General features: G+C 42.5%; 1 protein-coding gene across 5 annotated transcripts; it reads right to left on the bottom strand.

The window, feature by feature from the left end:
* Positions 1–16,528: 16,528 nt before the first annotated feature.
* TMEM106C (transmembrane protein 106C) lies at positions 16,529–21,923 on the bottom strand. Of its 5 annotated transcripts, none has more exons than XM_059402983.1 (8): positions 21,819–21,923; positions 21,027–21,238; positions 20,059–20,122; positions 19,403–19,562; positions 19,171–19,311; positions 18,669–18,718; positions 18,127–18,180; positions 16,529–17,258 (listed from the first exon to the last, which is right to left on the bottom strand). In XM_059402983.1, the coding sequence occupies exons 2-8, from the start codon at positions 21,208–21,210 to the stop codon at positions 17,162–17,164; spliced, it is 750 nt and encodes a 249-aa protein (XP_059258966.1). In that variant the 5' UTR covers positions 21,211–21,238; positions 21,819–21,923; the 3' UTR covers positions 16,529–17,161. The 5 variants fall into 5 exon arrangements, with proteins under 5 accessions (XP_059258966.1, XP_059258965.1, XP_059258963.1 ...); XM_059402982.1 differs by having other exon boundaries at positions 21,700–21,879; XM_059402980.1 differs by having other exon boundaries at positions 21,741–21,878.
* Between the last annotated feature and the right edge of the window lie 1,355 nt (positions 21,924–23,278).

The following is a 23,278-nucleotide window of genomic DNA, read 5'->3' as shown; positions in this document are numbered from 1 at the left end:
GCCCTGAAGCACCAGGTTCTGATGAACAGACGACATTGCACTGCAGGACACTATAGGACTTCTTTAGAAGGCCACTCTCTCTTTCAAGAGAGAGAGATGTAGTTGACCTCCCTAACACAGAGAAACAGACACAGAGAGTTAGACAAAATGAGGAGATGACAGGATATATCCCAAATGAAAGATCAGGACAAAAATCACAGAAAGAGAGCTAAACAAAATGGAGATAAGTAGTACGACTAAGAGGAGATTTTAAGTATTGGTCATAAAGATACTTACTGTACTGAGAAAAGAGTGGAGGATCTCAGTAAAAACCTTAACAAAGAGATAGAAAACATAATAAAAGAACCAATCATTAAAAAGAGATGAAGAACTCAATAACTGAAATAAAAAAATATACTACATGGACTAAATAGTAGACTAGAGGAAGCAGAAGAATGGATCAGTGACCTGAAGGCCAGAGTAATAGAAAGCAGGAGAGCTGAATAGGAGAGGGAGGGAAGGAGAGAGAGGGGGGAGAGAAAGAGAGGGAGAAACAGACTTAGGGAACTCAGTGACTCCATCAAGCACAATTAACATTCACATTATAAGCATCTCAGAAGAAGAGAGAAAAAAGAGTGCAGAGAATTTGAAGAAATACTAGCTGAATACATTCTGAATCTGAGGGAAGGAAACAGAAATCTAGATCCAGCAAAGAGAGCTCCCAACAAAATCAACCCAAGAAGGTCCACAGCAAGGGAAATGGTAATTAAACTGGCAAAAGGTAGTAATAATTTTTAAAGCAGCAGAAGAAAAGTTATAGACAAGAGAAGCTGCATAAGGCTATTCAGGGGACATTTCGGCAGAACCTTTGTATGCCAGAAGGGAGCAGCATGATATATTCAAAGTGTTGGAAGAAAAATCCCTGCAATATTCTACCCAGCAAGGCTATCATTCAGAATAGAAAGAGAGATAAAAACTTTCTCAATAAAACAAAAGTTAGGGGCACCTGGGTAGCTTGGTCAGTTGAGTGTCCAACTCTTAGTTTTGGCTCAGGTCACGATCTCAGGGTTGTGAGACTGAGTCCCATCCTGGGCCCTGTGCTCAGCAGTGAGTCTGCTTATGATTCTCTCTCTCCCTCTCCCCCTTATCCACTCTCTTTCTCCAAAACAAAAAACAAACAAACAAAAAACCAAATAAATAAATCTTAAACAAAACAAAAAACAACAACCAAATATCCAAAAGTTAAAGGAGTTCATGACCACTAAGAGCCCTACAAGAAATATTAAAGGGAACCCTTTGAGTGGAAAATTAAGACAATAAGTAGGAATAAGAAAAGTAGGAAGCACAAAAACAGTAAAAACTGATATATCTGTGAAAATCAGTAAAGTGATTCACAAAATGAAAGGATATAAAATATGACACCAAAGATCTAAAACATGGGGTCAAGGGAGAGGAGTAAAGAATGGGTTCAAACTTAAGCAACCATCAACTTAATATAGACTCCTATATGCCTAATACATTACAGACAAACCTTATGGTAACCACAAATAAAAAACCACTGATAGATATGCAAGGAATAGAAAGAAAGGAATCCAAGTATATTATTAAAGAATGAAAGCAAACTATGAAAAAGAGTAAGAGAGGAAAGGAACAGAGAAGAACTACAAAAAACAAATATAAAACAAGTAACAAAATGGCAAAAAGTATTTGCCTATCAATAATTACTTTGATTGTAAATGAATTAAATGCTCCAATCAAAAGACACAGAGTGATGGAATAGATAAAAGAGAAGACCCATTTATTTGCTGCCTACAGGAGAAGAAGTTTGGACATAACAACACATGCAGATTGAAAGTAGAGGGTTAGAAAAGCATTTATCAGCCAAATGGATGTGAAAAGAAGGCCAGAGTAACAATACTTCTATCAGACAAAATAGACATATGAAGAGACTGTAACAAGAGACAAAGAAGGGCACTGCATACTCATAAAGGAACAATTCAACAAGAAGATATAACAATTGTAATTATTTATGCACCCAACATTAGAGCACCCAAATATATAAAGTAGCTACTAATAAATATGAAGGAAATAATAAAGAGTAATACAATAATAGTAGAGGACTTTAACAACTCACTTACATGAATGGACAGACCACTCAAATAGGATATCAACAAAGAAACAGCTCTAAATGACATATTGGATCAGATGGGTCTAACATACCATCCTGAGACAGCAGAATGCATATTCTTTTCAAGTACACATGGAACATTCTCCAGAACACATCACACATTAGGCCACAAACCCAGCCTCAACATATTCAAGATCAAAGTCATGTCATGCATCTTTTCTGAATACAATGCTATGAAACTAGAAATCGACTACAAGAAAAATATCTGGAAAGAACACAAATATGTGGAGGTTAAATAACATGCTACTAAACAGTGAAGGGTCAACCAAGAACTCAAAAAGGAAATAAAACACAATGGTCCGTCAACCAAGAACTCAAAAAGGAAATAAAACACAATGGTCCAAAATCTTTGGGATGCAGCAAAATCTATTCTTTTACTTATTTATTTTTTAAGATTTTATTGTCAGAGAGAGAGAGAGACAGAGAATAAGCAGGAGGAGTGGCAGGAAGAGCAGGCAGAGGGAGAAGCAGGCTCCTAGTGAATAAGGAACCTGATGTGGGACTCGATCCCAGGACCCTGGGATCATGACCTGAGCCCAAGGCAGACACTTAAACAACTAAGCCACCCAGGAATCCCAGCAAAAGCTGTTTTAAGTGGGAAGTTTATAGCAATACAGGCCTACCTCAAGAAACAAGAAAAATTTAAAATAAACAACCTAACTTTGCACCTAAAGGAGCTAGAAAAAGAAGAAGAACAACAACAACAACAAAAACCAGCCAGCAAAAGGGAGGAAATAATAAAGATTAGAACAGAAATAAATGATATAGAAACTAAAAACAAACAAACAAAAACCCAGAACACATCACTGAATTCAGAAGCTGGTTCTTTGAAAAGATCAACAAAATTGATAAACCTTTACTTAGATTCATCAAAAAAAGAGGGAGGGAAGAAGGGAGGGAGGGAAAAAGGGAGAGAGAAGGGAGAGAAGGAAGAAGGGGGGGAGAGAGACAGAGAGAGAGAGAGAGGCAGGCAACCTAAATAAAATCACTAATGAAAGAGGAGAAATAACGACCAACACCACAGAAACACAAACAATTTTAACAATATTATGAAAACTTGTATGCCAAAAATTGAACATTAAGAAATGGATAAATTCCTATATGCAATAACATCCCAAAACTGAAGCAGGAAGAAGTAGAAAATTTGAATAGGCAATTACTAGCAGTGAATTGAATCAGTAATCAAAAAACTCCCAACAAACAAAAATTCAGGACCAGACAACTTCATGGGTGAAGTCTATCAAACATTTAAAAATGAGTTAATACCTATTTTCAAACTATTCCAAAAACTACAAGAGGAAGGAAATCTTCTAAATTCATTCTACGAGGCTAGTATTACCCCGATACTATACCCAAATACAGACAGCAGAAAAAATGAGAAATACAGGCCATTATCTCTCATGAATTTAAATGCAAAAGTTCTCAACAAAATATTAACAAACCAGATTCAACAAGACATTAAAAAAATCATATACCATGATCAAGTGGGATTTATTCCCAGGGTGTGAGTGTATTTCAATATTCAAATCAATCAAGGTGATACATCACATCAATAAGAGAAAGGATAAAAACCATATGATCATTTCAATAGATGCAGAAAAAGCATATGACAAAGTATAACATTGATTCACGATAAAAATCCTCCACAAAGTAGGGCTACAGGGAACATACCTCAGCATAATAAAGGCCATATATGAAAAAATCCATAGCCAACACAATAATGGGGAAAAACTGAGAACTTTTCCCCTAAGGTCAGGAACAAGACAAGGATATCCACTCTCACCACTTTTACTCAAGATAGTACTGAAAGGGGGCGCCTGGGTGGCTCAGTGGGTTAAAGCCTCTGCCTTTTGCTCAGGTCAAGATTTCAGGGTCCTGGGATTGAGCCCCATATCAGGTTCTCTGCTCAGTAGGGAGCCTGCTTCCCCCTCTCTGCCTGCTTCTCTGCCTACTTGTGATCTCTTTCTGTCAAATAAATAAATAAAAATCTTAAAAAAAAGAAAAAAGATAGTAATGAAAGTCCTAGCCACAGCAATCAGACAAGAAAAAGAAAAGAAGGAGGAAGCAAGATGGTGGAAGAGTAGGCGACTGAAATATCATTAGGTCCCAGGAGTTCAGCTAGACAGTTATCAAACCACTCCGAACACCTACAAACTCAACAGGAGATAGAAGAGAAGAAGAGCAGCAATTCTAGGAACAGAAAATCGACCACTTTCTGAAAGGTAGGACATGAGGAGAAGTGAATCCAAAGGGATGGAAAGATAGACTGTGGGGGGAGGGGTCAGCTCCCAGCAAGCAGTGGAGCAGCAGAGCACAAAATCAGAACTTTTAGAAGTCTGCTCCACTGAGGGATGTTGCTGCAGAGGCTAAGTGGGGGTGGAGCCCTCATGGGGACAGTGTGGTCTCAGGACCACAGGGTCCCAGAAAGACCAGGGGTATCTGAGCATGGCAGAGCTCCCAGGTGTCTGAGCAGGAAAATGGGCTACAGAGATGGAGCTCACCAGTGGGCTTTCAGCTCAGGGTTAGCTTAAGCCATGATCCAAGGCACAGTCAAGCCACTCCTCTTTAGGAAGGGACCCCACAAGTGGCAGATCCAGGGAGACACCCCCCCCATACTCCTCTGGGAGGAGTGGCGCAGGAGCATGTGGCAGGAATCTGCTGGGTTTAAAGACTCCAAATGGGGCTGTGCACCAGAAATAGGAACACTCAGTCACAGACTGGGTGAGCACGGAGTGCAGCTGGAAACCAGGGAGATGGGACGGATTGACTGCTTTTCTCTGAGGGCACATTGAGGGGTGGGGCCCTGAGCTCTTGGATCCTCTGGGTCAGAGATTGGGAGGCCACCATTTTCATTCCAGTCCTCCAGAGCTCTATAGAAAACATTCAGGGAACAAAAGCTGAGAGCAAACACAAGCAGATTACTTAGCCTGGCCCCTGGCAAGAGTGGTACAATTCTACCTCGGGCAAAGACATTTGAGAATCACTGCAACAGGGCCCCTCCCCCAGAATATCAGCAAGAACATCCAGCCAAGACCAAGTTCACTGATCAAGGACAACAGCAGAACTCCAGAGCCAGGGGAAAGCAACACATAGAATTCATGGCTTTTGCCCATGGTCCTTTAATCTTAGAAAGTTAAATTATTTTTATTTTATTTTTTTCTAACTTTTCCTCTTTCCTCTTTTAAGGTTTTTTAAAAACTATTTTATCTTATCAATTCCTTTATAAAAAAGTCTTTTTAAATTTTATGGTTATAGCCATATTTTATCCCTTTACTGTATTTAACCATATTTTTTTAAATGTTTTTTGTTGTTGTTCTTAATTTTTTATTTATTTCACAGAGAGAGAGAGAGAGAGAGAGAGAGAGACAGTGAGAGAGGGAATATGCACAGGGGTAGTGGAAGAAGGAGAAGCAGGCTTCCTGTGGAGCAGGGAGCCCGAGATGGGGCTTGATCCCAGGACCCTGGGATTATGACCTGAGCCTAAGGTAGAGGCTTAACAACTAAGGCACCCAGGAGCCCCAACTTTACTTTCTGTATACATATAGGGTTTTTTTCTTTAAAATTTTGGATACAGTTTTTTCTAATAGATCAAAATATACCCTAAATCTGATGCATGGCTTTGTTCTAGTCTCCAGCCTGATCACATTTTTTTTTTCTTTTTCCAACCAACTTATCAATCCTTTTTTAGAATCTTTAATTTTCATCTTTACAGTCATATTCCATACCTTCATCGTGTTTACCCTTATTTTTGTATTTATATAAGTTTTTCCATCTTTAAAATTTAGGGAGGTAGTTTCTCTTAAGAAACCAGAATACACCCAAAATCAAGTGGGTGGCTCTGTTCTATTCACCAGTCTAATATATATACTTTTTTATTTTTTTATTTTTTCCCTGTTTATTCTCCCCCCAATTTCGGGTCTCTTCTGATTTGGTTAGCATATATTTTTCTGGGGTCTTTGCTACCTTTTTAGTATTTTATTCTCTCATTCAAATATTCTTATCTGGATAAAATGACAAGGTGGAAAAACTCACCACAAAAAAAAAAAGAAAGAAAGAACAAGAGGCAGTACTGATGGCTAATCAACATGGACATCAGTAATATGTCAGAACTAGAGCTCAGAATGATGATTATCAAGGTGCTAGATGGGCTCAAAAAAAAGGCATGGGAGATATTATTATTATATTCTCCTTTCTGGAGAAATAAAATCCCTTTTTGGAGAAATAAAAGAATTAAAATCTAACCAAGTTGAAATTAAAAAAGCTATTAATGAGGTAATCAAGAATGGAGGCTCTTGGGGCGCCTGGGTGGCTCAGTGGGTTAAAGCCTCTGCCTTCGGCTCAAGTCATGATCCCAGGGTCCTGGGATCGAGCCCCGCATCGGGCTCTCTGCTCAGCGGGGAGCCTGCTTCCTCCTCTCTCTCTGCCTGCCTCTCAGCCTACTTGTAATCTCTGCCTGTCAAATAAATAAATAAAATCTTAAAAAAAAAAAAAAAGAATGGAGGCTCTTACTACTAGGATAAAAGAGGCAGAAGAGAAAAGTAGAGATACAGAAGACCAAATGATAGAGAATAAAGAAGCTGAGCAAAAGAGAGACAAACAACTACTGGATCATGAGAGGAGAATTCAAGAGATAAATGATACCATAAGATGAAACAATATTAGAATGATTGCAATCCCAGAAGAAGAAGAAAGAAAGGGGCAGAAGGTATATTGGAGCAAATTACAGTACAGAATTTCCCTAATATGGCAAAGGGAACAAGCATCAAAATCCAGGAGGCACAGAGACGCCCCCTCAAAAATCAATTAAAAAAGGTCCACATCCCATCATCTAATAGTAAAACTTACAAGTCTTAGTGATAAAGAGAAAATCCTGAAAGCAGCTCAGGACAAGAAGTCTGTAACATAGAAATATTAGATTGGCAGCAGACTTATCCACAGAGACCTGGCAGCCTAGAAAGGACTGGCATGATATATTCAGAGCACTAAATGAGGAAAAATATGCAGTCAAGAATACTATATCCAGCTAGGCTGTCACTGAAAACAGAAGGACAGATAAAAAGCTTCCAGGACAAACAAAAATTTTAAAAAATTGCAAACACCAAACCAGTCCTATAGGAAATATTGAAAGGGGTCCTCTAAGCAAACAGAGAGCCTAAAAGTAATAGACCAGAAAGGAACAGAGACAATATAGAGTAACAGTCACCTTATAGGTAATACAATGGCACTAAATTCATATCTTTCCATAGTTATTCTGAATGTATATGGGCTAAATGTACCAATCAAAAGACCCAGGGTATCAGAATGGATAAAAAAAACAAGACTCGGGGCGCCTGGGTGGCTCAGTGGGTTAAGCCACTGCCTTTGGCTCAGGTCATGATCTCAGGGTCCTGGGATCGAGTCCCACATCGGGCTCTCTGCTCAGCAGGGAGCCTGCTTCCTTCTCTCTCTCTCTCTCTGTCTGCCTCTCAGTGTACTTGTAATTTCTCTCTGTCAAATAAATAAATAAAATCTTTAAAAAAAAAAAAAAAAAGCAAGACTCATTGGGGTGCCTGTGTGGCTCAGTGGGTTAAAGCCTCTGCCTTCAGCTCGGGTCATGATCTCGGGGTCCTGGGATTGAGTCCCGCATTGGGCTCTCTGCTCAGCGGGGAGCCTGCTTCCCTTTCTCTCTGCCTGCCTACTTGTGATCTCTCTCTGTCAGATAAATAAATAAAATCTAAAAAAAACCCAAAAAACAAAAAACAAACAAAAAAAACCAACAAGACCCATTGATATGCTGTCTGCAAGAAACTCATTTTATTTTATTTTTTTCAAAGATTTTATTTATTTATTTGACAGACATAGATCACAAGTAGACAGAGAGGCAGGCAGAGAGAGAGAGAGGAGGAAGCAGGCTCCCCACTGAGCAGACAGCCTGATGCAGGGCTTGATCCCAAGACCCTGGGATCATTACCTGAACCGAAGGCAGAGGCTTTAACACACTGAGCCACCCAGGTGCCCCAAGATCTAAAAATTATAAATATCCATGCCCCTTACACGGGAGCAGCCAATTATATAAACCAATTAGTAACAAAATCAAAGAAACACATTAATACAATAATAGTAGAGGACTTTAACACCCCCCTCACTGAAATGGACAGATCATCTAAGCAAAAGATCAACAAGGAAATAAGGGATTTAAATGACACACTGGACCAGATGGACATCAGAGATATATTCAGAACATTCCATCCCAAAGCAAGAGAATACACATTCTTCTCTAGTGCACATGGAACATTCTCCAGAATAGATCATAGCCTGGGTCACAAATCAGGTCTCAACTGGTACCAAAAGTTTGGGATCATTCCCTGCATATTTTCAGACCACAATGCTCTGAAGCTAGAACTCAACCACAAGAGGAAAATTGGAAAGAAGTCAAATACATGGAGGCTAAAGAGCATCCTACTAAAGAATGAATGGGTCAACCAGGAAATTTTTTTTTTAAGATTTTATTTATTTATTTGAGAGAGAGACAGTGAGAGAGAGCATGAGCAAGGAGAAGGTCAGAGGGAGAAGCAGACTCCCCATGGAGCTGGGAGCCCGATGCAGGACTCGATCTTGGGACTCCAGGATCATAACCTGAGCTGAAGGCAGTCGTCCAACAACTGAGCCACCCAGGTACCCCAGAAGTGAAAAAATTCATGGAAACAAATGATAATGAAAACACAACTGTTCAAAATCTGTGGGACACAGCAAAGGCAGTTCTAAGAGGAAAATATATAGTGATACAAGCCTTTCTCAAAAAACAAGAAAGGTCTCAAATACGCAACCTAACCCTACACCTAAAGAGCTGGAGAAAGAACAGCAAAGAAAGCCTAAACCCACAGGGAGAAGAGAAATAATAAAGATCAGAGCAGAAATCAATGAAATAGAAACCAAAAAAACAATAGAAAAATCAAAAAAACTAGGGGCTGGTTCTTTGAAAGAATTAGTAAGATTGATAAACCCCTGGCCAGGCTTATCAAAAAGAAAATAGAAAGGACCCAAATAAATAAAATCATGAATGAAAGAGGAGAGATCACAAGCAACACCAAAGAAATACAAACAATTATAAGAACATATTATGAGTAACTATATACCAGCAAATCTGACAATCTGGATGAAATTGATGCATTCATATAAACTACCAAAACTAAACCAGGAAGAAATAGAAAACCTGAACAGACCCATAACCAGTAAGGAGATTGAAGCAGCCATCAAAAATCACCCAATAAACAAGAGCCCAGGGCCAGAAGGCTTCCCAGGGGAATTCTACCAAATATTTAAAGAAGAAAGAATACCTATTCTCCTGAAATTGTTCCAAAAAATTGAAATGGAAGGAAAACTTCCAAACTCATTTTATTAGGCCAGCATGACCTTGATCCTAAAACCAGAGAAAGACTCCATCAAAAAGGAAAATTACAGACCAATATCCTTGAACATGGATGCAAAAATTCTCACCAAAATACTAGCCAATAAGATCCAACAGTACATTAAAGGATTATTTGGCACAACCGAGTAGGATTTATTCCTGGGCTGCCAGGTTGGTTCAACATCCACAAATCAATCAATGCGATAGAATACATTAATAAAAGAAAGAATAAGAACCATATGATACTCTCAATAGACGCTGAAAAAGCATTTGACAAAGTACAGCATCCTTTCTTGATCAAATCATTTCAAACTGTAGGGATAGAGGGTTGCACCTCAATATCATCAAAGCCATCTATGAAAAACCCACAGCAAATATCATTCTCAATGGGGAAAAACTGAGAGCTTTTCCCCTAAGGTGTCAGGAACACACCAGGGATGTCCACTATCACCACTGCTATTCAACATAGTCCTAGAAGTCCTAGCCTTGGCAATCAGACAACAAAAAGAAATTAAAGGTATCCAAATCAGCAAAGAAGAAACCATACTCTCACTCTTTGCAGATGATATACTTTATGTGGGAAACTCCAAAACTGCTAGAACTCATAAGGAATTCAGTAAAGTGTCAGGATATCAATACACAGAAATCAGTTGCATTTCTATACACCAACAGCAAGACAGAAGAAAGAGAAATTAAGGAGTTGATCCCATTTACAATTGCACCCAAAACCATAAGACACCTAGGAATAAACCTAACCAAAGAAAAAAGAATCTGTACTCGGAAAACTAGAAAGTACTCATGAAAGAAATGGAGGAAGACACAAAGAAATGGAAAAATGTTCCAAGCTCATGGATTGTAAGAACAATTTATTGTGAAAATCTCTATGCTACCTAAAGCAATCTACACAATTAATGCCTATCAAAATACCATCCTTTTCTTTTTTTTAAAGAAATGGAACAAATAATCCTAAAACTTATATGGAACTAGAAAAGACCCCAAATAGCCAGAGAAATGTTGAAAAAGAACCTCCCCACCCACAAAAAAAAAGAAACCCAAAGTTGGTGGCATCACAATTCCAAACTTCAAGCTCAATTACAAAACTGTCATCATCAAGACAGTATGGTACTGGCACAAAAACAGACACATAGATCAATGGAACAGAATAGAGAGCCCAGAAATAGACCCTCAACTCTATAGTCAACTAATCTGTGACAAAACAGGAAAGAATGTCCAATGGAAAAAAGACAGACTCTTCAACAAATGGTGCTGGAAAAATTGGACAGCCACATGCTGAAAAATGGAACTGTACCATTTCCTTACACCACATACAAAAATAGACTCCAAATGGGTGAAGGACCTCAATGTGAGAAAGGAATCCATCAAAATCCTTGAAGAGAACACAGGCAGCAACCTCTTCGACCTCAGCTGCAGCAACTTCTTCCTAGAAACATTGCCAAAGGCAAGGGAAGCAAGAGCAAAAATGAACCATTGGGACTTCATCAAGATCAAAAGCTTTTGCACAGCAAAGGAAACAGTCAACAAAACCAAGACAACTGACAGAATGGGAGAAGATATTCCCAAATGGCATATCGGATAAAGGGCTAGTCTCCAAAATCTATAAAGAACTTAGCAAACTCGGGGCGCCTGGGTGGCTCAGTGGGTTAAGCCGCTGCCTTCGGCTCAGGTCATGATCTCAGGGTCCTGGGATCGAGTCCCGCATCGGGCTCTCTGCTCAGCAGGGAGCCTGCTTCCTTCTCTCTCTCTCTGCCTGCCTCTCAGTGTACTTGTAATTTCTCTCTGTCAAATAAATAAATAAAATCTTTAAAAAAAAAAAAAAAAAAGAACTTAGCAAACTCAACACCCAAAGAACAAATAATCCAATCAAGAAATGGGCAGAAGACATGAACAGATATTTCTGCAAAGAAGACATCCCAGATGGCCAACAGACACATGAAAAAGTGCTCCACATCACTCGGCATCAGGGAAATATAAATGAAAACCACAGAAAGACACCACCCCACACCAGTCAGAATGGCTAACATTAACAAGTCAGGAAATGACAGATGCTGGTGAGGATGTGGAGAAAGGAAAACCGTCCTAGCCTGTTGGTGGGAATGCAAGCCGGTGCAGCCACTCTGGAAAACAGTATGGAGGTTCCTCGAAAAGTTGAAAATAGAGCTACCCTACGACCCAGCAATTGCACTACTGTGTATTTACTCCAAAGATACAAATATAGTGATCCGAAGGGGCATGTGCATCCAAATGTTTATAGCAGCAATGTCCACAATAGCCAAACTATGGAAAGAACCTAGATGCATCAACAGAGGAATGGATAAAGAAGTGGTGTATAGGGGTGCCTGGGTGGCTCAGTGGGTTAAGCCTCTGCCTTCAGCTCAGGTCATGATCCCAGGGTCCTGGGATCGAGCCCCGCATCAGGCTCTCTGCTCAGCAGGGAGCCTGCTTCCCTTCCTCTCTCTCTCTCCACCTGCCTCTCTGCCTGCTTGTGATCTCTGTCTGTCAAATAAGTAAATAAAATCTTAAAACAAAACAAAACAAAAAGAAGTGGTGTATATATATGTATATACATATATATACATACATACATACACACAATGGAATACTATGCAGCCATCAAAAGAAATGAAATCTTGCCATTTGCAACACCCTGGATGGAACTAGAGGGTATTATGCTGAACGAAATAAGTCAATCAGAGAAAGACAATTATCATATGACCTCCCTGCTATGAGGAAATTAAGAGGCAAAGTGGGGGGGTATGCAGGGTAGGAAGGAAAAAATGAAACAAGATGGGATTGGGAGGGTGACAAACCATAAGAGATTCTTAATCTCACAAAACAAACTGAGGGTTGCTGGGGGGTGGCGGAGTAGGGATAGGGTGGTTGTGTTATGGATATTAGGGAGTGTATGTGCTATGGTGAATGCTGTGAAATGTGTAAGCCTGATGATTCACAGACCTGTACCTCTAGGGATATAATACATTCTATGTTAGAAAAATAATTCAAAAAGAAATGAGGCATCCATATTGGTAAGGAAGAAATTCAACTGTCACTATTTGCAGTTGACATGCATAAAACTAAACACCCCACCAAAAAATTACTAGAACTGATAAATGAATTCAGGTAAATCACAGGATACAAAATCAATGTATAGACATCCATTACTTTTTATTTTTTAAGATTTTATTTATTTATTTGAGGGAGAGAGTGAGCGAGTGAGAGAGCATAAGCTGGGAGGGAGGCAGAGGGACAGGGAAGTGCAGACTCCCCACTGAGCAGGAAGCCTGAAGTGGGACTTGATCCCAGGACCTTGGGATCATGACCTGAGCTGAAGGCAGATACTAAATTGACTGAGCCTCACAGGCACCCTGCCATTGCATTTCTATACACTAATAATGAAGGAACAGAAAGTGAAATTAAGAAAACAATCGCATTTAAAATCACACCGAAAAAAAAAAAATATCTAGCAATAAACTTAACCAAAGAGGTAAAAGAGCTATACTCTGAAAACTATAAAGCACTGACAAAAGAAATTAAAGAGAACACAAAGAAATGGAAAGATATGCCATGCATAGATTGGAAGCACAGATATTGTTACAATGTCTGTACTACCCAAAGCAATCTACAGATTTAATGCAATCTTCATTAAAATACCAACAGCATTTTTCAAAGAACAAACAATCCTAAAATTTATATGGAACCACAAAAGATCCTAAATAACCAAAGTAATTCTGACAAAGCCAAGCCAAGCTGGAGGTATCACAATTCTAGACTTCAACTTATAAAACTTGTAGTAATCAAATCAGTATAGTACGGGCACAATATCAGACAAAAAGATCAATGGAACAGAATAGAAAACCCAGAAATAAACCCACAAACATATGTTCAATTAATCTTTGACAAAAGGGGAAGGAATATCTAATGGGAAAAAGTCAGTCTCTTCAACAAACAGTGTTGGTAAAGCTGGTCAGCTACGTGCAAAAGAATGAAACTGGGCCATTTTCTTACACCGTACACAAAAATAAACTCAAAGTGGATTAAAGACCTAAATGTGAGACCTGAAACCATAATCATCCTGGAAGAGAGCATAAGCAGTAATTTCTCTGACACCGGCCATAGCAACATTTCTCTAGATAGGTCTCCTGAGGCAAGACAAACAGAAGCAAAAGAAAACTATAGGGACTATATTAAAATAAAAAGCTTCTGCACAGTGAAGGAAACAATCCTCAACAAAACTAAAAGGCAACCTACAGAATGGGAGAAGATATTTGTAAATAACGTCTCTGATAAAGGGTTAATATCCAAAATATATAAAGAACTGATACAACTCAACATCCAGAAAGCAAATAATCCAATTTAAAAATGGGCAGAAGACATGAAAAGACATTTCCCCAAAGGAGACGTCCCGATGGCCAACAGACACATGAGATGCTCAACATCACACGTCATCAGGGAAATGCAATTCCAAACTACAATGAGGTATCACCTCACACCTGTCAGCATGGCTAACATCAAAAACCTAAGAAACAACATGTGTTGGCAAGGATATGGAGAAAAAGGAACCCTCTTGCACTGTTGATGGGAATGCAAACTGTGGCAGCCATGATGAAAGACAGTATGAGGGTTCCTCAAAAATTAAAAATGGAACTACCATATGATCCAGTAATCACGTGAATGGGTACTTACCCCAAAGTACAAAAATACTAATTCAAACAGATACTTGCACCCCTACATTGATTGTAGCATTATTTACAAAAGCCAAATTATGGAGGCAGCCCAAGTGTCCACTGACTGATGAATGGATAAAGAACATGTGGTCTATATACACAATGGAATACTATTCAGCCACAGAAAAGAATGAAATCCTACCATTTGCAATAACGTGGATGGAGCTAGAATAATGCAAAGTGAAGTAAGTCACAGAAAGAGAAATACCATGTGACCTCCCTCATCTGTGGATTTGAAGAAATAAAACAAATAAGCAAAGAAGTGAGAAAGCAAGAAACAGAGACCTGTAGAGAACAAACTGTTGGTCGCCAGAGGGGAGATGGGTGCGGGGTGGGCAAAACAGGTGAAGCAAGTGAGGAGTATACTCCGTGTAAGCACTCAGCGAGGTACAGAAGGGTAAAGTCACTACTAATGCACACCTACAACGAATAGAACACCGTATGTTCACTATGCTGAAATTAAAACACAGAATCTTACTGATAAAGGCAAAGAATAAGAACTACTTTGCCGAGAGGAAGTATTTGGGACCCTTTAGATTCATGTAGAGCTTTTGTAAACAGGCTCTGTCTTTTATTTTCATTATTATTTTCTTAAAGTAGGCTCTACACCCCATGTGGGACTTGAATTCATGACTCTGAGATCAAGAGTCGCATGCTCTACCGACTGAGCCAGCCAGGGTCCCACCGAATGGACAGAGCTTTTAAAATAATTTGGTTCACACCCGAGGCTAGAGTTCCTAGAAGAGCTGATCCAGGGATCTCAGGGATTCTACTCTGGGTAAACTGGGGTTGCAGGATAGACAGGTAAGGTAAACTGTGACCTATACAGGGCCTAGTAAATATCAAAAGCTTGTGATAGTTAAACTTCTAGCTATGATTCTTGATAAATTGCATCAGACAAAACACCATCCTTGGCACACAGCAGGAGCTCAATAAACAGTTTTCTGGCTTAAGTGAACAAATGGAGATTTCCACCGGTGTCACAGAAGTCATTTAGAACAAGAAAGATTAGAATACAGGCCAAGCCAGAAACTACAGAGATTGCTAGTAAAGTCTTACCTCCTAAGAAACATACTCTCTCCAAATCTCAGTACACTAGAGAAACAACAGAGACAGCAATGACGCCCAAGCCAACCACTCGCCCTTCCATTTTGGTGCTGTTGACAGCAAATTATATGCATTTACTCAGTAATTGACAGATAGCATAATAAAATTGGGCAGAACATCCCAAAGTGTCATTTGGGATGCCAGGGATATAAATAGGCACGAGAATTCATATAGCATTATGCAGTCAGATGTGTTTAAAAATTCTAAGTGCTCTCATTTGAATATCATAGCTGAATTCCAAACCACTATTTAGTAGACATGTTACTGAGGCACACAGCCATAAAATGTTACTCAGAACGAAGTAACCTTTTCAAAATTACACGAAAAATGGGCAAGCGGCCATCTGGGAAATGGGAAAACGAAAGAGAAGACATCTAACTGTGAACATCTTTATGCGTTCCAGGCACGCTCCGTCTGGGACAGTGCTCTCAGGACCGGCGACACACTCCTGTTCTGCTGCACCCGACAGACATCACTATCCCGTCCAAACACACTGCTGAAGGATCCGCGAGAGTGCTGAAGCTTCACTTTCAACCCTCAGTTTTAGGTTACTCAGTTACGGTCAACATCAGCCAAAGAGTCATGAACTTTAAGCATCGTCAGAAGATTCAGAGTGCAAAAATCATGAGGCAAATATTGAGTAACAGGAATGGGAACAAAAACTAACACAGACTCCCTGCCTTCATCTGTTGCTTGTTAAGGAGCCCAGCTCAGCGAGTTCTGAAACCTAACTGCTCAAGCTACTCAACGGGATTAGCTGCCGTCATAGGGCTGCAGCCCACTTTCTGGGTGCCAAGAGGGTGGCCACCCATCAGGGAGCTTTCAGCCTCAGACCATTGGTGGGGGAAGTTATTCCTCCACAGGAAAGCAAGCTTCACCCGGCAGGCGTCTGCCCTACCTACAGAGTGAAGCATTCTGTCCTGGGAGAGCAGGGGGGCAGCCTGTCACCATGGGGGCCAGGTGGAGAGAGAAGCAAGGCTGCTGTGGCTGAGGGGAACTCACAGGGACAGGGCAGTCAGGCTCCTTTGCCTCCCTCCCATCCTGTGCTGACCCACTTAACAGGCAACTATTCTAGTCCCCCGAAGGTGGCTCCTAAGACATTCAGGTAATCAGAGGAGACACAGATGAATCAAAAGCCGGGTTTATTTTTCTACCAAATCCTTAATCCATGTTCCAGCCAATGGATGAAGGGTAATCAAGCCTCACATAGACTCTTGGTAAAAACAATTGTAGCTTTCTACAGGAAAAAGTTGTGGGTTTTGTTTTGAAGTTCCTAGGCATTTGTGAACAGGTGCAAAAATTTCCCCTATTAAACGGTCTGTGCTTTCTTAGGTATTCAAATGTTCTCACCCTGCTGCCTCTTCTGGGCAGACGAGTGAGACCATTCTGCGGCTGCCGGAACAGTCCAACCTTCACGTCACTCCATGGTCTGCTAACCTAGAACCACCATAGGGTTTCAGTGCGTAATGCCCCAAGAACAGCTGAAAAGACTAGAATTCAATTCTTCAAACTTGCTCTGAGTGCCTACTATTTGCTGGGCACAGGCTAGGCACTGGGCAGTGATTCTGCTGGTTCTGAGAAACACAGGTGGCGCCACAGAGAGTTCTCCCTGCAAGTGGCAGGAGGTTGTCTGCTGGGGATTAAGAGAAACAACTTCTCCTCTACTTCTACCACCTGGGGTAGGTATGAAACTCAGGCCCTGGGAACAGATGTTGTCTCTTCTGGCAGGTGCTGCCATGGAAGAACCAAGAGCAGTTTCTAAACAGCCGTGGAATTTGCTCCACAATCCACATAGTGATGTGTCTCCAAGGAGCTCTGGGTCATGTGGCCAATATATGAAATCTTCACTGAAGTTCTGGGGGGAAAAAAAAACCAAGAAGAATAAATTCGATTTTTGAGACAAAGTAAGAAAAATTGCCTAAATAACTTCTTGCAAGCTCAGGCAACAAAATCCATGGGCCCCAGATGCATTATCTTCATGGTTATGTAACCAGGAGACCAGAATTTCGTACATTCACAGAAAGGCTATGTCACGAGGTGACTTTCTCAAGAAGCGATTCTAAACTCAGGACAATTTTACCCCACAGGAAACTTCTGGCATCGTCTGGGGTGTTACAACTGAGGGCAAGGGAAAGTGGTGACTGTTCCTGGCACTTAGCAAGCAGAGGCCCGGGATGCTATAAAATGTCTTGTTGTGCAAAGGACAGTTCCTGACAACAAAGGACTGTGAATCCTTTGCTGAGGCTGAGAAACCCTGCTCCAGACCCTCACACGTCACATGCCCACAGCAGGTGCTTCTCATCAGTAGATTCCGTGGTCAAGATTCTAGGCCAGACCTGCAGACCCATGCATGACACAGGGTAATTTGTGTGGACAAAAAGCAACCTGGCCAAATGCTCAGTCCTTACACCTTGAGAACCTTTTCAATTCTTTACTAGTCTCATTAGGATTCTAAAGGGATCACAAAACTAGACCCAACTTCATGGAGAAAACTCTCTAGCTGCCAACTACGAATTTGGTGATTTGTATCTAGGGGTATCTAGGGGATACCCAAGGGTCTACTCTATCTGTGCCTGTAAGGCACTGGGTATCCCCTCTTTGGTTAGGTGCCTCTGCCTTGTGTTTCACACAGCACCTCCTGAGCAGAGGTGGTGAGGTCACACAGCCTGATGGTCTGGACGCAAACACAAAAGGCCAAGGGAACAGGGAGAAGAGCCACGTACCGCAGGAAGATCACTATATTGTGCACCAGGATATCGGGCAATGTGCAGAAGAAGCTACCGAATACCAAACAGCAAACAGGGAGACAGTTTGGTTTTTAAAAAAAAAAAAAAAAAAAAAAAAAGGAAAAAAGAAAAGAAAAAGTATCATCAGAAGAGTACTGAGTTACATGGTCAGCCCTACCTGGGGCCCCTGCCCTCCCCTTCCCTTCTGACCTAAGTGCTGCCAAGGCTCACTAGCTCGGAGTCCCCACAGTGTCCATGCACCCTTCCACATAATACTTTTTGTTTTTTTTCAGACCCACTAAGAAATGCTGGAGCTTGGAGATGTTTCTGGTGGCTTACTGTTCTCTTAGACATTCCAGCACCTCAGTCGTTTATCCAACAACACATCCTCCAAATAAACCTCAAGATGGCCAAAGCTTAGGGAACCCACAGGCCAAAGCCTGGGACTTAAGGGAGGACTGGCCCCAATCAACGAGTACACTCTGAATCCCCTTCATCCAGCAGAGAACACACATACAGAGAACAAACACTGTCCTTACTATACATAAGAAAATGGTCCTCCCATCTCAGCTTTCGCAGTAAAATTCACCTGAAAATAAGACACCAGCATCAGTCTGTGGCCAGGCAGGCCTGCCTGACACAGAACAGTACTATTATCAGCAATCCACAGACCTGGGAGCATTCTCCTGTCACATATAAAATACTTCCCCAAGATGGTCCTTGATACAGACTGTGTCCCTCTAACAATGTCTGCAACCCCTTCCCTTCTGAGGGGCCAACAGACCTCAGACTATAATACCTCCTCTTCTTGATTCGTAGTGAATTGTTTGCTCTTACAAATTCTTTTGTTCCCCTAACACTTAAATGCTGATTTTTCTCCTACTTTCTCATAATTACAGGGCATGTCAGATCTTCCTCACCAAACAGTTCCTAACAATGCAAATGAAATGGAGAGCAAAGTCATGAGGCTACAGCATCCCAGAGTCCCCTACTCCTCCTCTCTGAAGCCCATGGAGCAAGGACCCTAAGAGAAGAGCATACCAGTTGCTCGCTCCGAGGTGGAATGAAGGAGACGTTAGTGGTCACATATGTGCCAACCACTGTGTTCATGTACTGAACCTGGCTGGACAGGCTGGTCACTGCCACTGAGTAGAAGTTGGAGTTCCTGATTTTCAGGGTGGCCTGCATCAGGGCAAATGAGAAAACAAGGATGAGTGTTCCGAGTCCAAAACTTGCAGGTGCATGATCTGGGAAGCAAGGCCCTCCATCTTACCGTGATGGCAAGGATGACAAGGGAGTCCTGCTTATTAAATGTGACTTTCACCACTTTGATGCCATCATCATCCACAAGGACTGAATGTGGAAACAGGAAGAAAACCACCAAACCAGATGCCAGGAGACAGAGCAGGACAGATAGGAGGACGTACTGCTTGCTGGAATGACACAGCACATAACCAGATGGGTAGTCAGATATCAAGGTCCAGTTAGTGAAGATTAAACGCAAAACCAGGAATGAGGGGAAGGGGAAAGTACAAAGAACCAGGAACCACAAACCAGGGAGGAATGAGTGGAGTGGGGAGAAGCCTTTGAAAACCCATTTGAATGCTATCTGTCATCTGGGGAGAGAAGCTGAAGAGAGGAGCTCTGGGGACAGAAACATTTCTTCATCTCCCAAAGTACCCCTCTTCTCCAAAAACTTCCAAGTTAACTCTTTCACTTGGCCCTTGGAATGTTTCTAGTAGTTTCCATAATCCCAGACTGTGATGGGACAGAGATCTCTTGCTTGAGCACAGAGTATTAAAGGAAATGGAGAATTTACAAGAACAGATAATAAAAGTTTTCAAAAAGTTAGCTGGTGCTCATAAATATATGGACTAGGGAAAAAAGGACAGAAGTTAAGTACTGATAGGTGAGAGGCATGAAACTCACGTTCTCTGAGGGCGCAGTCTCTGATCACTGTGTGGGATCAAAGCTACCAACTCGTTTACTTGTTCTAGGAAAGAACCGAACAATTATTTTGGTATAAAAATAAATCCCACGCGCTAACGTTTACCACTCTCCTTTATGTCGCACATCAACCTGCCGCCACACATGCTTGCCTGGAATTAAACATTTCTGTGATACAGGTTTCACATTTTGGGCCTAAGGAACAAGAAACAAATCTAGAGAGTGTGCCATAAATTGCAAAACATTAATCCTACCAGGACAATGACACGGAGGTTGAGCAATCTAGGTTCCTGTTCTCGTATTACCCCATGGCCCGGAGCTGCCGAATGGCCTTGGGGAAGTAGTCGTTCCCTCCCTAGGCCACTGTCTCCTCACGTGTCACTGGAAGGCATGTCCTATAAAGTGGATAGTTTCTAGGGTTCTTACCAGCTGCAAACACCTGTGACTCTCCATCTAAAGTGTTAAGGCTTTCTGAGGGCCAACTTAGTGACAAATGATCTTGTCCTTAGTGGAGGCGCCACTCCTGAGCATCTGTTTTTCTCTCCCTGCTTGAAATATTTCCAGACCTTAGGCTGTTAATGATTTACTACCTGCTTCCTTGAAAAGAAGCTTCCAAGATGGTTCCCCTACAAAGCTGTGCCAGGCCTTATGAGTGAGAGCAATAAAGAGATGGGTCTGTCAACAGATCCCACAGCATAAAGCAAACTGGATGTTCCAAAGCAAGGAAACAAAGAACAAAAGAGTGGAAGTGAAGAAGGGCTTTCAGATAAAGGAGGCCAACAGAAGCTGTGGAACCTACCCAAATTTATCAAGTCAGCTCAATTGGCTCCTGTTCAGGGCACTGTCTCCGACTATGACAGTACTGCCTAGAAGCAAAGCTCTGCCTGGGAGATGGAAGAAGCCCTGTGCGTACCTTGGGAATCCTTCCCATGATTACCAAAGCCTCTCACCTGTCGGAATGTAGCCTGTCCCCTGGCACGTGAGACAGGTGATGCTATCTCGACCGGTGAACTCCACATATGGGAACTGAGCAATGGCTTCTTCCTGCTCCCTGTCGGCCAGCAGATCCTCCCTGTTCTCTTTCTTTCGCTTGCAGTAAGAGGGGCGAGCAGAGGTGGAATGCTGGGACCCCATAGCCGGGATGTGCCACTTGTGTCATGTCCTAGGGCATAGAGAGGCAAGCGAATGCAGGTTAGTGGCCCCACCGCGCCAGAAGAGAGCAAACTGCTTCTCTGTCTGAGAAAAGTGAAAACACAAAAATGACCAAACTGCCGTTCGTGATTTCAAACACCTGCGCGTTTTCTACCAGGATCATCATTTTGTAGCAATGCTCCCCACCTCCCTCCCACATGCTACATAAATCCAGGGGAACAGCAGCCCCTCCGCCAACCTGCCCAGCTCCTCACAGCCCGGGGACTCGGCGCACCCCAGCTCCCACCAGGTCCCAGTCTCGCCCCTTCCCGTCCACTATTTGCAAACTCTGTGCTCTCCTCGAGAAAACCTTCCGGGACAAACAAGCCCCAAATCAACAACAGGCCTTGGAGCTCCCCATCCCCCTCCACTCCCAGTCCCGGGAGGCGGGCTCAGGTCACGCCCCCTGACAGAGTGACGCTCCGGGCCCACCAGAGTCGCCAAGGCGTGAGCGAACGCCGACGTCCCCAGACCTGCAGGGCGCCGACTCCTGGCAGCTCCTCTCCGGGCCGCACCCGCAGCTACCTGCCAGCTCCGGCAGGTTTACTTGCCTCTTCAGTCCTCGCAGCAGCCCGCACTCGCTGCGCACGCGCCGGAAGACTTGCGGCGCCGGGAAGGAGGTGAAGGGGGGGCGGGGGCGGGGAAACGCCGGCTTACGCTCGCGCATGCGCTCTTCGGAATCCAGCGGGCAGAGGGCGGTGGAGAGCGGCTCCGGGAGCAGACTAGGGGAGAGAGAGCGGGCGGGGAGAGAAGGCGACGCTCCGCTTCCTCAGAAAGGCTGAAAGGTGCCTGAGTCAAGTGTCCGGAGGCGCGTTGCCTCTGCCTGGGAACGAGGAAGGAGCCTGCAGCTGCCAAAGCCGTTCTCAACTGCTGTTTGAGCACAGGGGCAGTGTGGACGCTGAGGGTGTAAAGATGCTTAGAAGACATGGAAACTGCCCTTCTGCGGCTTTTAGGCGTCGCCGTCGCTAGTCGTCCACACACACGAAGGCATGCACGGAAGGGGTTAGAGAACACTTTTAAAAGGGTGCCCCCCCCCCGCTTGTGCTCTCTTTCTCAAATAAATAAAATCTTTTAAAAAATAAAAGAGTGGGTTTCTTTGTACAGACTACCAGGTTACGCTTAACCTGCAGCAGAGGGCAGACATTAAGCAGGTGACATTGCTTAAGATGATGCTGGGGAAAGGAGAGATTCTCAATTGAGCGGCAATGGGGAGTGAAGCTGGCGACCTCCGAGGTCCGCCACCTCTATATCTCTTTCCTCATTATGTGGGGAAGGCGGTGTGCTCCCGTTGTCTAGCCCCCTGCCCAACTGCTGGTCACAGTCGGTCCACTGAGCCTTTCGAGTAAGAAGAGCTGAAAAAGACATAGTGAATGACCCTTGTGAAAGACCATAAGGCGGACTTTACTAAAGGGGGCGATGGCAATGGGTATAAGGACAGACGCAGTTCGGACTTGCTGTGGGGGGAAGGGATCGGGCACAGCTCTGAGTACAACATGAGCAAGTGGGAATTCAGAACCAAGGAGCAGAGTGGGGGTCAGTGCATGGAAAATTACTAAGAGGGAACTTCAAAGGTAAAAAGAATTCTGGCTAAACTGACCTGAGAGGATTCTTGCTGAAGACAGGCCAGAGTGATCAGACATCACCTGTGGGGGTGGGGGGGGTGTGTGTGTGGAATGATCAAGTATCCAGAGTTGGGAGTTCTTGCTAAAACTGGATTCTGCAGTAAGCACACAGATGGGCCTATGAGAAGTTTTAGGAACCTGACTAAAGTTTGGTCAAGGAAAGAATGTTTATCAGAAGCAACAAGGAGCCATTGTTCCTCTTTTTCTACCTCCCAGCCTGTACCTTCTCTTTCCTGAAATCTGGTCTCCACCTCTCTCTTTGCAAGCTCTATACTAACTTATATTCTTTATTTATACAAATCTTACTGTGTTTGGGACAACCATATTCTCAGTTAAAAATACATCTCTCTGCCTTTCTTGCCGTGTGACTCAGTTTGAGCCAATGAGAT

This window comes from Mustela nigripes, chromosome 6, assembly GCF_022355385.1.
Source record: "Mustela nigripes isolate SB6536 chromosome 6, MUSNIG.SB6536, whole genome shotgun sequence".
NCBI lineage: Eukaryota > Metazoa > Chordata > Mammalia > Carnivora > Mustelidae > Mustela > Mustela nigripes.
The sequence above is the reverse complement of the archived record's forward strand: the minus strand, read 5'-3'. Positions and strand labels throughout refer to the sequence as shown.

What these genes read in the sequence shown, in the direction of transcription:
- TMEM106C (XM_059402983.1), bottom strand. Translation starts at nt 21,210, where the DNA reads ATGGGGTCCCAGCATTCCACCTCTGCTCGCCCCTCTTACTGCAAGCGA. An exon ending in GGACCATTTTCTTATGTATA is followed by an intron (nt 18,181 to 18,668) that starts GTAAGGACAGTG and finishes GGTATTCGGTAG; the next exon opens with CTTCTTCTGCACATTGCCCG. An exon ending in AATATAGTGATCTTCCTGCG is followed by an intron (nt 17,259 to 18,126) that starts GTACGTGGCTCT and finishes TTTTCCCCCCAG; the next exon opens with AACTTCAGTGAAGATTTCAT.